Source organism: Bos indicus x Bos taurus, chromosome 1 (assembly GCF_003369695.1).
Source record: "Bos indicus x Bos taurus breed Angus x Brahman F1 hybrid chromosome 1, Bos_hybrid_MaternalHap_v2.0, whole genome shotgun sequence".
NCBI classification, from domain to species: Eukaryota; Metazoa; Chordata; class Mammalia; order Artiodactyla; family Bovidae; genus Bos; species Bos indicus x Bos taurus.
In genome coordinates this window covers 137,556,350-137,570,813 of record NC_040076.1, presented here as the reverse complement: position 1 = coordinate 137,570,813, position 14,464 = coordinate 137,556,350, and the positions used below count along the sequence as shown (strand labels likewise).

Here is a 14,464-nt window from a genome sequence, read left to right as displayed (position 1 = left end):
TGGTATAGTCAATAGTTGATAGCTTCTCAGACTTTATGAACTATGTTACATAGAGACATGTCTTTCTATTAAATATTTGAATGATGATAAACATTTTGGTTGGGTAAGAGTAATGGGATATGGATATAACGATATTATAAAATAAGGGTGACTTATTTTATATGAAATACAACAAAATAGAGGCAGTATAATTCAACAAAAAGCATGAAATTTGGCATTTGATTGCATGGGGTTTTGAGCCTCAGTTTTTCCATCTGTAAAATGAACACATGGAATCTACCTCAAAGTTTGGTTAGAAGTAAATGAAGTGATTTTGATGGTTTTTCCAGTAGTCATGTATGGATGTGAGAGTTGGACTATAAAGAAAGCTGAGTGCTAAAGATTTGATGCTTTTGGACTGTGGTGTTGGAGAAGACTCTTCTTTGTTTTATTTTTTATTTATTTTTTACTTAAAAAATTTTTTTGGAGGCTATTTACTTTACAATATTGTATTGGTTTTGTCATACATTGACATGAATCCGCCATGGGTGTACATGTGTTCCCCATCCTGAACCCTTCTCCCACCTCCCTCCCCATCCCATCCCTCTGGGTCATCCTAGTGCACCAGCCCCAAGCACCCTGTATCATGCATTAAACCTGGACTGGCAATCCAGTTTCACATATGATAATATACATGTTTCAATGCCATTCTCCCAAACCATCCCACCCTTGCCCTCTCCCACAGAGTCTGAAAGACTGTTCTATACATCTATGTCTCTTTTGCTGTCTCGCATACAGGGTTATCGTTACCATCTTTCTAAATTCCATATATATGTGTTAGTATACTGTATTCGTGTTTTTTCTTTCTGGCTTACTTAACTCTGTATAATAGGCTCCAGTTTCATTCACCTCACTAGAACTGATTAAAATGTATTATTTTTAATGGCTGAGTAATATTCCATTGTGTATATGTGCCACAGCTTTCTTTTCCATTCGTCTGCTGATGGACATCTAGGTTGCTTCCATGTCCTGGCTATTATAAACAGTGCTGTGACGAACACTGGGGTACATGTGTCTCTTTCAATTCTGGTTTCCTTGGTGTGTATGCCCAGCAGTGGGATTGCTGGGTATATGGCAGTTCTATTTGCAGTTTTTTTAAGGAATTGGAGAAGACTCTTGAGAGTCCCTTGGATTGCAAGGAGATCCAACCAGTCCATCCTAAAAGAAATCAGTTCTGAATATTCATTGGAAGGACTGATGCTGAAGCTTAAACTCCAATACTTTGGCCAACTGATATGAAGAACTGACTTATTTGAAAAGACCCTGATGCTGGGAAAGATTGAAGGTGGGAGGAGAAGGGAATGACAGAGGATGAGATGGTTAGATGGTATCACCAACTCGATGGACATGAGTTGAGTAATCTCTGGGAGTTGGTAACGGACAGGGAGCCCTGGCATGCTATAGTCCATGGGGTCACAAAAAGCTGGGGATGAATGAATTACTGAACTGAACAGAACTAATATGCCATAGAAATCATGGATAATTTCATTCAATTGCTAACGTTAAATATATTTCATTGGATAGCTAATATAAAATATGAATTTCATTAAATAACCAATATCAATTATTAAACCTATTTCATTAAATAGGTAGCATTAGATATTAAATACATCAGTTCAGTTTTAGGGCTTCACTCCAGGCTTCCCTGTCCATCACTGACTTCTGGACCTTGCTCATGTTCATCAAGTTGGTGATCCCGTCCAACCATCTTATCCTCTGTTGTCCCCTTCTTCTCCTGCCTTCAATCTTTCCTGGCATCAGGGTCTTTTCCAAGAGTCAGTTCTTTGTATCAGGTGGCCAAAGTATTGGAGCTTCAGTTTCAGCATCAGTCTTCCCAATGAATATTCAGGACTGATTTCCTTTAGGATGGACTGGTTGGATCTCCTTGCAGTCCAAGGGACTCTCAAGAGTCTTCTCCAACACCACAGTTCAAAAGTATCAATTCTTTGGTGCTCAGCTTTCTTTGTGGTCCAACCCTCACATCTATACATGACTACTAGAATATTTTGTTAAATAGATAATATTAAGTGTAACCCTAAATCTACTCAGGAAGCAGTGCAAAGTCTTTTACATACTTCAGAAGACATTTCAGCTGGTTGCAGCATCATCTCTTGAGTTACCAAGAAAGAATCCTCTATGATTTAAGGCTCAGTAGACATGGTTGAGAAAGTTCTAAGTCTCTGACAGCTTCACAATTACTTTAGAAAATTAACCTCTCAGAATTAATAGGGAAATACCCGAGGCTTTTCCACTATAGTGATAGATAAGGCTAATGGGTATGCCCTCCATTCTCTACTATTATTTAACACTGTGTTGGGAGCACTGGTCCAAACAAATAAATAAGGAGAATCACTAGGTAAGTGAGTAAGGGCAAAACTATCACTATTTCCAGATGAAATATATTTTTAAAACTCCAAAAAATTACAGAAAATTACTATAAACAACAGTACAACAGTAAAATAGTAATTTGAGAAAATAATTCAACAGCTTTTATGTTTACAAACAATAGTCTGAAGGAGTAATGGAAGAGAAAGAAAGACACCCACAAACTAGGCATAAACTTAAATATTCTAAACGTCTAAGAGGGACACTAAGTGCTCTTGCAAATACAAAAGGAGACTTGAATGAACTGGAAGAAAAGTCATGTTCTGAGCTGGGAACACAGCATTAGAAGAGATTTCCTTTGCAATTTCAATAAAAATACTATCAGTTTTTGCCTTCTGGTACTTTATATCAGTAAATCTGGAAAACCCAGCAGTGGCCACAGAAAAAGGTCTATACTCATTCCAATTCTCAAGAAGGGCAGTACTGTACTAAAGAATGTTCAAACCACTGGATGACGGCATGCTAGTAAGCTTATACTCAATATCCTGCAGGCTAGGCTTCAGCATTACATGAACCAAAACTTCCAGATGTCCAAGATGGGTTTCAAAGAGAGAAACCAGAGATCAAATTGCCAACATTTGCTGGATCATAGAGAAAGCAAGGGAAATCCAGAAAAACATCTACCTTTGTTTCATTGACTATGCTAAAGCCTTTGACTGTGTGGATAATAACAAACTGTGGAAAACTCTTAAAGAGATGGGAATAACAGACCATCTTACCTGTCTCCTGAGAAACCTGTATGCAGGTCAAGAAGCAATTGTTAGAACCCTGTATGGAACAACTGACTGGTTCAGGATTGACAAAGGAGTATGACAAAGCTGCTTATTGTCACTATGTTTATTTAACTTATACACAGAGCACATGATGAAAAATGCTGGGCTGGATGAGTTATAAGTTGAAATCAGGATTGCCAAGAGAAATAACAATAACCTCAGTGATATGCAGATGATACCACTCTAACGACAGAAAATGAAGAGGAACTAAATAACTTCTTGATGAGGGTAAAGTATGAGGGTGAAAAAGTTGGCTTAAAACTAAATATTAAAAAAATAAGATCATGGCATCTGGTCCCATCACTTCATGGCAAATAGAAGGGGAAAGGTGGAAGCAGTGACAGATTTCCTCTTCTTGGGCTCTAAAATCACTGTGACTGCAGTTATTAAATTAGAATACCATTGCTTCTTGGCAGGAATACTATTCAAAGCTAGACAGTGTGCCACTTTTCCAACAAAGGTCCATATAGCCAAGGCTATGGTCTTTCTAGTAGTCTTGTATGGATGTGAGAACTGGACCACAAAGAAGGCAAAGCACCAAAGAATTGATGCTTTCTAACTGTTGTGCTGGAGAAGACTCTTGAGAGTCCCTTGGACAGCAAGGAGATCAAACCAGTCAATCTTAAAGGAAATCAACACTGAATACTCATTGAGAGGACTGATGCTGAAGCTGAAGTTCCAACACTTTGGCCACCTGATATGAAGAGATGGCTCATTGGAAAAGACCCTGTTGCTGGGAAAGATTGAAGGCAGAAGAAGAAGACGGTGACAGAGGATGAGATGGTTGGATGGCATCACTGATTCAAATGGGACATGAACTTGGGCTATTTTCAGAATAACACATCTCTGGGAGATGGTGAGGGACAGAGAGGCCTGGCATGCTGCAGTCCCTGGGGTCATGAAGAGTCGGACATGACTAGGTGACTGAATAACTAGTTGCTTATAAATGCAATGAAAGAACTGACTGGAAAGAGTAACATGAAAATATTCAAGAAAATCCTTAAAAGACAAAGAATACAGAAGTAAGAAAACCTAGTTCTATCAGGTATTAAAATACGCTACACAGCAATTACATATAAGGGAAGAGAGTAAAAACTAGAAGAAGCAGAATAGGAGCTAAGCTTTTCTGAATATATTTTGTAGTTTTGACTTTAGAATCATGTAAGCATTTTATATAATTATAAAACTAATTTTGTTGAAAATTAAATTCTAAAAGCTGAAAGCAAAATTAAACAAAGGAACCCAACAGTTCCATGGGTTAGAGCTTCAACCATGGAGAGGAATTCTCTCTAGACTTTAAAGTATGATTGAGCATTCATAAGGAGATATGTATCTTACAGAAAAAAAATTCAAACTCTTGAATTTAAAAAATTGATACCAGAAAGCAAGGAAACTATTATTTAAAATATATTTAATTGGAGGATAATTGCTTTCAATGTTGTGTTGGTTTCTGTCATATATCAACATGAATCAGCCATAGGTATACATATGTCCCCTCCCTCCTGAACCTCCCTCCCACCCCAATCCCATCCAAACTACTAAGCTTACATCAAAAGAACTCAAGAGAGAATTTGAAGGGGTTTTAACTCATGAAACATGGAACGATATAAGATTTCAAAGGAATAATATTAACTGAAATAGATTGAAACACTAGAATACATTAAAAAATCATGAATTCTTGATAATGTGAGGGATCCCATTAGTCACCAATGAAGGATGCTAGAGTAGAAATGTGTTATTCTGAAAATAGTTTTTAAAAAAGAAAGAATAAAGCATTTTCCTGTCTTGCTTATACAAATCACACCCCAGGGAACCAAATAGTTCTTGAACTGTTAACCAGACAGTTTTTCTGTAAAGAACTCTAAATAATAAAGAGGAATAACAGAATTAGAAAACTACCATTTTGGAAATTCTAATGAAATCATGTATGTAGGCAATATGCCTCAGTGACTGTTAAGATCACAAAAGAGCACCATCCTTTGTAAAATATTCTTGCTACAAAATAACCCCTGAATCTGATCAAACCCAGCTAGCTATTTAGAGGGTACACAGAGAAAAAAACAGGCTGGTTTCTTCAGTAAGTAAGTTGCAAGGATAAAAAAGAGTGAGAGAGACTGAAAGAGACTGGAGATATTTCAGTCAAATGTAATGCTTGGACCTTGTTCACATGTCAATGAACAAACCCCAAATTCAGCATTCTTGCCTTGAGAACTTCATGGACAGTATGAAAATGCAAAAAGATATGACACTGCAAGATGAGCCCCTCAGGTTGGTAGGTGACCAATATGCTACTGGGGAAGAGCAGAAAAATAACTCCAGAAAGAATGCAGAAGCTGAGCCAAAGCAGAAATGATACCCCAGTTGAGGATGTGTCTAGTGGTGAAAGCAAATTTCAAAGCTGTAAAGAACAATATTGCATAGGAACCTGGAATGTTAGGTCCATGAATCAAGGTGAACTGAACTTGGTCAAACAGGATATGACAAGAGTGAACATCAACATTTTAGGAATCAGTGAATTAAAATGGACAGGAATGGGTGAATTTAATTCAGATGACCATTATGTCTACTACCGTGGGTGAGAATCCTTTGGAAGAAATGGAGCAGCCTTCATAGTCAACAAAAGAGTCCAAAAATGCACTAATTTGGTGCAATCTCAAAAGCAACAGAATGATCTTGGTTTATTTCCAAGCAAAACATTCAACATCCCAGTAATCCAAGTCTATGCCCCAACCACTAGTGCCAAAGAAGCTAAAGCTGAATGGTTCTATGATGACCTGAAAGACTTTCTAGAACTAACACCAATAGAAGATGTCTTTTTCATCACAGGGAACTGGAATGCAAAAGTAGGAAGTCAAGAGAATAATGGAATAATGGGCAAGTTTGGCCTTGGAGTACAAAATGAAGTGGGTCAAAGACTAACAGAGTTTTGCCAATAGAATGCACTGGTCATAGCAAAGACCCTCTTCCAACAACACAAGAGACAACTCTACACAGGAACATCACTAGATGGTTAATACCAAATCAGATTGATTATATTCTTTGCAGCCGAAGATGGAGAAGCTCTATACAGTTTGCAAAAACAAGACCTGGAGTTGACTGTGGCTCAGATCATGAGCCCCTTATTGCAAAATTCAGACATAACTTGAAGAAAGTAGGGAAAACCACTAAGTCATTCTGGTGTGGCCTAAACCAAACGCCTTATAGAGTAAAAGTGACAAATAGATTCAAGGGATTAGCTCTGATAGACAGAGTGCCTGAAGAACTATGGACAGAGGTTTGTACAGGAGGCAGTGACCAAAACCATCCCCAAGAAAAAGAAATGCAAAAAGGCAAAGTGGTTGTCTGAGGAGGCCTTACAAATAGCTGACAAAAGAAGACAAGCAAAAGGCCAAGAAAAAAAGGAAAGATATACCCAACTGAATGCAGAGTTCCAGAGAATAGCAAGGAGAGATAAGGCCTTCTTAAGTGAACAGTGCAAAGAAATAGAGAAAACAATAGGATGGGAAAGACTATAGATCTCTTCAAGAAAATTGGAGATACCAAGGGAACATTTCATGCAGAGATGGGCACAATAAAGGACAGAAATGGTAAGGACCTAACAGAAGCAGAAGAGATTAAGAAGAGGTGGCAAGAATACACAGACAAACTGTACAAGAAAGTTCTTAACGGCCCAGATAACCACGATCGTTTGGCCACTCACCTAGAGCCAGACATCCTGTAGCGTGAAGTCAAGTGGTCTTAGGAAGCATTATTATGCACAAAGATAGTGGAGGTGATGGAATTCCAACTGAGCTTTGGTATTTCAAATACCAAAAAATGATGCTGTTAGAGTGCTGCCCTCAATGGAAAACTCAGCAGTGGCCACAGGACTGAAAAAGGTCAGTTTTCATTCCAGTCCCAAAGAAGGGCAATGCCAAAGGAGGTTCAAACTACTACACAACTGCACTCATTTAACATTCTATCAAGGTAATGCTCAAAATCCTTCAAGCCAGGCTTCAACAGTACATGAACTGAGAACTTTCAGTTGTACAAGCTGAGTTTAGAAAAGGCAGAGGAACCAAAGACCAAATTGCCAACATCTGTTCAGTCATATATAAAGGAAGAGAATTCCAGAAAAAAATGTACTTCTGCTTTATTGACTATGCAAATGTCTTTGATTATGTGGATTACAACAAACTGGAAAATTCTTAAAGAGATGGGAATGCCCGACCACCTTACCTGTCTCCTGAGAAACCTGTATGCAGGACAGGAAGCTACAGTTAGAACTCGACATGGAACAACAGATTGGCTCAAAATTGGGAAAGGAGTATATCAAGGCTGTTGTCACCCTGCTTATTTAACTTCTTTGTAGATTACTTCATGTGAAATGCTGGGCTGAATGAGTCACAAGCTGGAATCAACATTGCCAGGAGAAATATGAATAACCTCAGACACACAGTTGACACAACCTTTATGACAGAAAACGAAGAGGAAATAAAGAACCTCTTGATGAAAGTGAAAGAAGAGAGTGAAAAAAATTGGCTAAAACTCAACATTCAGAAAACTAAGATCATGGTATTCAGCCCCACCAATTCATGGCAAATAGGTAAACAATGGAAACAGTGACAGACTTTATTATCTTGGACTCTAAAATCACTGCAGATGGTGACTGCAGCAATGAAATTAAAGATACTTGCACCTTGGAAGAAAAGCTATGACATACCTAGACAGTGTATTAAAAAGCAGAGACATCACTTTGCTGCCAAATTTCTGTATAGTCAGAGCTATGGCTTTTCCAGTAGTCATGTATGGATGTGAGAGTTGGACCATAAAGAAGGCTGAGCACTAAGGAATTGATGCCTTCAAACTGTGGTGCTGGGGAAGTCTCTTGAGAGTCCCTTGGACTGCAAGGAGATCAAACCAGTCAATCCTAAAGGAAATCAACACTGAATATACATTGGAAAGATTGATGCTGAAGCTCCAATACTTTGGCCACCTGATGTAAAGAGCCAACTCATTGGAAAGACCCTGATGCTGGGAAAGATTGAGGGTGAGAGGAATATCATTGAGTAACAATGTTGTAATAGTTTCAGGTGGACAGCAAAGGGACTTAGCTATACATATACATGTATCCAATCTCTCTCAAACTTCCCTCCTATCCAGCCTGCCACATAACATTGATTAGAATTCCTGGTGCTATACAGTAGGTCATTGTTGGTTATCTATTTTAAATATAATAGTGTGTACATGTCCATGTACACGTCCATTCCAAACTCCCTAACTATCCCTACCCTCTATTCTTCCCACCTGGCAACCATAAATTCGTTCTCTAAGTCTATGAGCCTTTCTGTTTTGTAAATAAGTTCATTTGTATAATTTCTTATTAGATTCTGCATAAAAGAGGTGTCATACAATATTTCTCTTTCTCTGTCTCACTTACTTCACTCAGCATGATAATCTCCAGGCATTTCCATTTGCTACAGATGGCATTATTTCATTTTTTTTTTAGGTTGAGTAGTATTCCATTGTATATATGTAACACATCTTTTTTATCCATTCCTCTGTTGATGGACATTAAGTTTGCATCCATGTCTTGGTTATTGTAAACAGGTAACTGACTACCTTTATGGATGTTTAAAAATTTTCATAATAAATAAATAAATAATCAATTTCTGAAAAATACTTATTTGTTTAAAAATTTTTCCCCACAAAGGAGGAATAGGAAAAATAAAACAAAAGAAAGCGCTGGTTTTACTTCAACTTGGTGTTACTGTGACCCTGAATAAATGAGAGCTAAAGATATCAAGTCTCATTTGGGACCAAGATCTCATTGTTAGAATTTTGCTAAGACTGAGACTATAAATGGACAGAGGGCTTAAAACTTTTTTAATTTAAAAGTTCGCTTTCTATTTTTTTTTTTTTTAATTTTGTGGTGGCAAGGAGGTGCTGCCTTCCAATATGGCATATGGCACGATTTTATATTAGGGAAAGCTAAAGTGGAACAGCACTATGACAATTTCACAGTGGCATTTGTGACAAAATAATGAATACAAATAAAGAACAATATAGGAAGTCTCTCCTGCCTCTCAAAAAAGCTGCAGGTGAGTGATGATATTGGGTTTGTCACCTAGGGAGCTCAGCACACCTGGGTATCCCCTCTAGCCCAATCAGGTGCTGTCAACCTTGTAGAACTCCCTGTTCTCCATCCATTCCCTCTAGAAACAGCTTCTGTGTGTACCCTGTGCCAAGCACTGGGCTGGATGCATGCATATGCACAGAAAGAAACATGGTTCTCACCCTGCAGGAGCAAACCAGGAAGAATGAGTCACATGCTCAGGAAAGAGAGATGGAAACAGAAATGTTTTAAACAAGTAGAGAGGTGTCTCCCTGAGGTAGGTGCAGAGAACTGGAGGGCACCCATGGAAGCTAAAGACATCAGGGAAGGTTTCTGGAAGTGGAGGGATTTTGAAGAGATCTGAAGGAAAGTAGCAGATGATGATAATCCAAGAAAAGTAGAAGAGTGAGGAGCAGGGAGGGGCATGTGCCAAGTCCTGAAGGCTTGGGGAAGGCAGGGTGGGCATGAGTGCTGGGCAGAGAAAAGATTGTAGAGGGGAGACTGAATGGTAGAAAGTGGTGGGGGCACTGAGTTGAGGAAGGGCTCTAACGAAGGGGCAAATGTCTGTGCCAGGGTTCTCAGTGTGGTCTAGGACCAGCAACATTAGCATCACCCAGGAAGTTGGAGAGTGCAAATTCTCAGGCTCAACCCAGACCTGCTTAATCAGAAACCCTGTGGGTAATGCCCAATAATCTGTCTTAACCAGCCCTGTAGGAGATTCTCTAAACGATTTTACCCTCCACGGGACATTTAGTAATGTCTGAATATACTCTGGGCTGTATGACTGATGGGGGTAAAGTACTACTACTAGTGTTTCGTAGCCTGGATGCTGCCAAACATCCTACAATGCACAAGACAACCCCTTCCCCTGCCCTGCCCCCTGCCAAAAAATCCAAATCTCAGTGGTACAGCTGTTGAGAAATCCCGATCCTCTCTTTCTCTGTCTGTGTCTTCCTTCCTTCCTTCTTGTCTCTCTTTTATTCCCACTTGTCCTCTACAGACAGACAGCAGAGCACTCAAAAAACCACAAAGTTCTCCTTTTCCACATATTTGTTATTTACTCAGTTACAGATAACCATCTCCTTTTATTGAATTAGCAATGCCCCAGGACTAAGTTGACCTGTGGTTAATATGGGCATTATCTTATTTTTGTCCCAAAGGGTCCATTTCTCTTCCTGGGAGTGGGATGGGATTGCTCAGAGTATAGGTGACAGTCCCCACCTCAGACCTGAAGCTGTAGGTCTTGGCCACCCTGCACATGAGCTTATACCTGAGGCCCAAATAACCAGGAGTCTTGATTTTGGCATGAAAGACAGTTGCAGTGAAAGAGGAGGCTTCCACAAGAGATATCAGAGATAATTCTGAACTCTTCATCCAGACCACAGAAGTAAGCATGTCCATAGATAGTACAAAGTCCAAACAATGTTTTTAAGCAAAGATGTAAAGTCACATGAAGAGTCTGAGAGTAACCAACAGATAGAATTCTGATCTGAAGGATAACATTGACAAATCCAAAAATTATATCCACTAGAAGACGTTTACAGGGCAAAAAGAGTAAGGAAAGTGTAAAGTTACAAATATAGGCATTGTCAGTGCCCATCTAACACTTTCCAGGGGAGCTGGTGCCCCCAATATGAATGTTTAGTCTGCTTATTATTATTCCACTGCGGTGGTAGGTGTACCAGGCTTTTAAAGTCTGAAGCCATTAACCATTTCCACTATCCAGCTTCTTTGGCTCTGTTTTCAGGCTCTCACACAACCCTCTAATAATGGTCTTCCCCATAGTTAACCCAGGTCATCCAGGTCATGGAGAAAATGACCTGGTAAAGTTGATAACGAATGTTGAGTTTGCTTGAGGGCCATGTTTTTCACTAAACAGGAACCAACTTATCTGTTGGTTTATGGCTCTGGCCTCTATTGAATCTACTTAGTCATCCTGATTGATAGAATAACCTCTGGGACACTGACAACATGGAGCTTCTGGACTTCCAAGGTAGCGTGAGAGCCAGACCAAGGACCATAAGGAACACCTCTGGGAATCTGGTTCTGGCACTAGCCTGTTGTCCTCTTTGGTCATCCTGATTGTCATAACGCATCTTGTCTTCCAACTTCTACATTCCCATGATACTCAAAAAACATGTGTGGTAGATTGAAAAAAGTGGCCATCATATTCTGCAGCTCCTTCCACCAAGAAGTAGAGTCTATGTCTTATTTCTTCATCCCTGAATCTGAGATGGCCATGTGACTGGCCAGTAGAACACAGAGGAAGTGACCTCATGTGAGTCCGAGACTGGGGCTCAAGACATGTGCATCTTCTGTCCTGGATCCTTTGGACCCTAAAGTTGTTGAGTGTATCAGTCCAAACTAACTTGTTGAATGATGAGAAACAAATGTCCCTACCACCTTGGTCATTCCAGAGGATAGCCAGACAAACCCCAGGACGAGAGGTACTCTGCTTGGTACAGCTGACTGCATGTACATGAGGAAGTCCACCCAAGACCAAGAGAAGACCCTCTTGTGGCATGGTGTATGTCACATGTCCAACTCTTTGGACATCATGTCCAACTCTTTGTCACGCTATAGACCGTAGCCCACCAGACTCCTCTGTCCATGGGATTTTCTAGGCAAGAAATATTGGAGTGGGTTGCCATTGCCTTTCTCCAGAAGATCCTCTTAGATGAACTCAGCTTGCCAAGGCACAAAATCATAAGCTAAATAAATGGTTATAGTTTTAAATATTAAATTTTGGAGTGGTATTTTATGCAGTAGATAACTGACAACAACAGTATTTGTGTTTATAATAACTCCAAATTAGTCCTTGAACTTATTGCCACATTTCTCTCTGAGAAGCCATGGGATTTGCTTCTCAACCTAACACAACTGGGATTTATCTCTTATTATCTCAGGAGCCTCAAAGGCTCTAGCAGAAGGAAACCCCTTGTTTTTTTTTCATCAAGATGCTAAGAGATCTAGGTAAAAGCTACAGAAAATTTTGAGCCTGCCAACATTCGCTTGAGGAGAAACAGGAGGATTAAACATGTAAAACTGCATTTCTTAGACATAGACAGATTTCTGACCTTCAGCCGGCGGTCGGGATCTCCACTGCATAGAGAGTTTACAGATACTTTGAATGATTTCCAGGCTGGGCTTAAGTTATTCATCACAACCTGAGGAAAAAAGAAAGGAGTGGTGGGTGGGAGAGGAAATGCTTGACATTTTCATTTTCAACATAAAAACTACTTGAGAAGCATTGAAAGCTAGAGAAGCTTATGAAACGGACAGTTGTCTGCAACAGGTGCCTTAATGAAAACTTGCAGTAGTAAACCTTTGAAAGGTGCTCACTAAGTGAACATTATGGGCAGAACTCCTGTGATCACTAGCCTGGGTGTTGTTTTATGAATAATAACAATAATATTGTACAGTATGTGGGTGTTGGAGATGACCCTTTCTATATCAAAAGAGGGTAGGATTAAGGAGATGGGCTGCCTCTGCCTCTGATAAAGGATCCCCTGTTCTGTAGGTCATTGCTATGGCATAAATTCCCTTCTATTGAGGTCAGCATACATAAAGTCTACAGGTGGGAAATTCTATTGCTGCAATTGAGTGGTCTTTGGTGACCCATGACCTTGGTTAGATCAAATTGCAAGTCAGAAGAAAAATCCTAGGAGTATGCTTGGAAGGCATGAAGGCAGATCTTCAGAATTTCAGGATCACAAACTAAGACTATAATGGAGTGTAATTCTTTTAAAAGCAGTTTACTAATCATGAACTTGGTTAAATCCTGCCTGAGGGTCCATTTGAGTCAAGTCTTATTCTGCCATCAAATGATTCAAATAATTCAATTTGGTTTAGAATGTGTGAGTATTTGCTCATATCTAGGATTGTACTGTATGCTCTGGGGCTGGGTCCCAAAGTGTGATTCTTGGAACTGCAGGAACTTTTTAAGTACAAATTCCTAGATTCCAACCAGATATACTGACAGAAACTCCCTAGGTGGGTCATTAGGTGATCCTGATGCATGATATTTGAGAACCACTGTTCCAGCGGACATACAAATGAAGTTAAATGGAATTCTGTCATATTGATTTCCTTCATAAGAAGTTTTTAGTTAGCAGAAATCTTAGTATTGTAAAAAAATTAATTCTCTATCCAACATAATTATTTTATAAGTGATTCCCTCTTCTTCTGAATTCCTTAATATAATGATGAATTATTGAGTATACTGTAGGCTCATTATTAAATTTCCTGTAGTGCATTAAAGAGTAGAAAAATAATGTTCCTGTGTGACTTTGCTTTTTGTTCTCATTCCTTGAATGATCAAAGTGATAGTGAGAAAAAAAGTTAGATAAAATTATTTTGGTTAAATCTCTCACCTTTATAGAAATATTAAGAGTGAAGATGTTTCACTACAACAGTTATGTAAAACTCAATAGCAAATCAAAATTTCTACTAGAAATTAAAATCTGTATGTGTGTGTGCACACATGTGCTTACCCAGGGAGAATAGTATTGCCTGGTTATTTTATATCTATTGAGTAAGAAAGAGGAAAAAGCAATGTTATGTTGATCGATTCATTGGAAAACTTTACAATCACATTTCTTGTGAGACTCCAGGAGCCCCTCACAATGGGGTATGGGGAAGTGTTAGAGACTCTGGGAACAGGGGAATTTACCAGCATTAAAACTGAAAGGAGGGATGCCGTCAGGAGAGAAGTCTAATATGATGCCACCCCTCTTCCTTCTCCCTGTACATTCAAGTCCCCGTGCACTGGTTGGGCAAAGGCGTGAATGGGTACCACTTCTGATTCTCTCCAACATTCAGTTACTTCTTCTGAAAGAACTTCGTTCCATCAAAGGAATCTTTATATGGGGAAAAAGTTCTACTTGGTGGTGGTGATAAGGTGCCACTCAGGGTAACCATCCAAGTTGCATTTGAAACTATTCCCTAGGGAATAGTTTGTGACTGTCCAAAGAGTCATACTGTGCTATTACAGGGAGTGGACATACTATGTATATCCAGCTCCATTCATGTATTCATTCTTTTATTAAATGCTAACCATGTACAAAATGACATTCACAGACTAGCCTGTCCAAGATTATTCAGTTTTTGCTTACCTTAAATATGACATGAAATGTTCCCCTAATGCTATGTGCAACTCTACCACTTCAGGAAA

At 39.2% G+C, this 14,464-nt stretch overlaps 1 protein-coding gene across 3 annotated transcripts in view; it reads right to left on the bottom strand.

Moving 5' to 3' along the window:
• CPNE4 (copine 4) overlaps nucleotides 1-14,464 on the bottom strand; it is a 681,945-nt gene that overhangs the window by 150,559 nt on the left and 516,922 nt on the right. For all 3 annotated transcript variants that reach the window (XM_027546045.1, XM_027546065.1, XM_027546054.1), the window contains exon 7: nucleotides 12,369-12,458. In XM_027546045.1, the coding sequence (XP_027401846.1) occupies nucleotides 12,369-12,458 (90 nt within the window). The remainder of the gene's footprint in view (nucleotides 1-12,368; nucleotides 12,459-14,464) is intronic.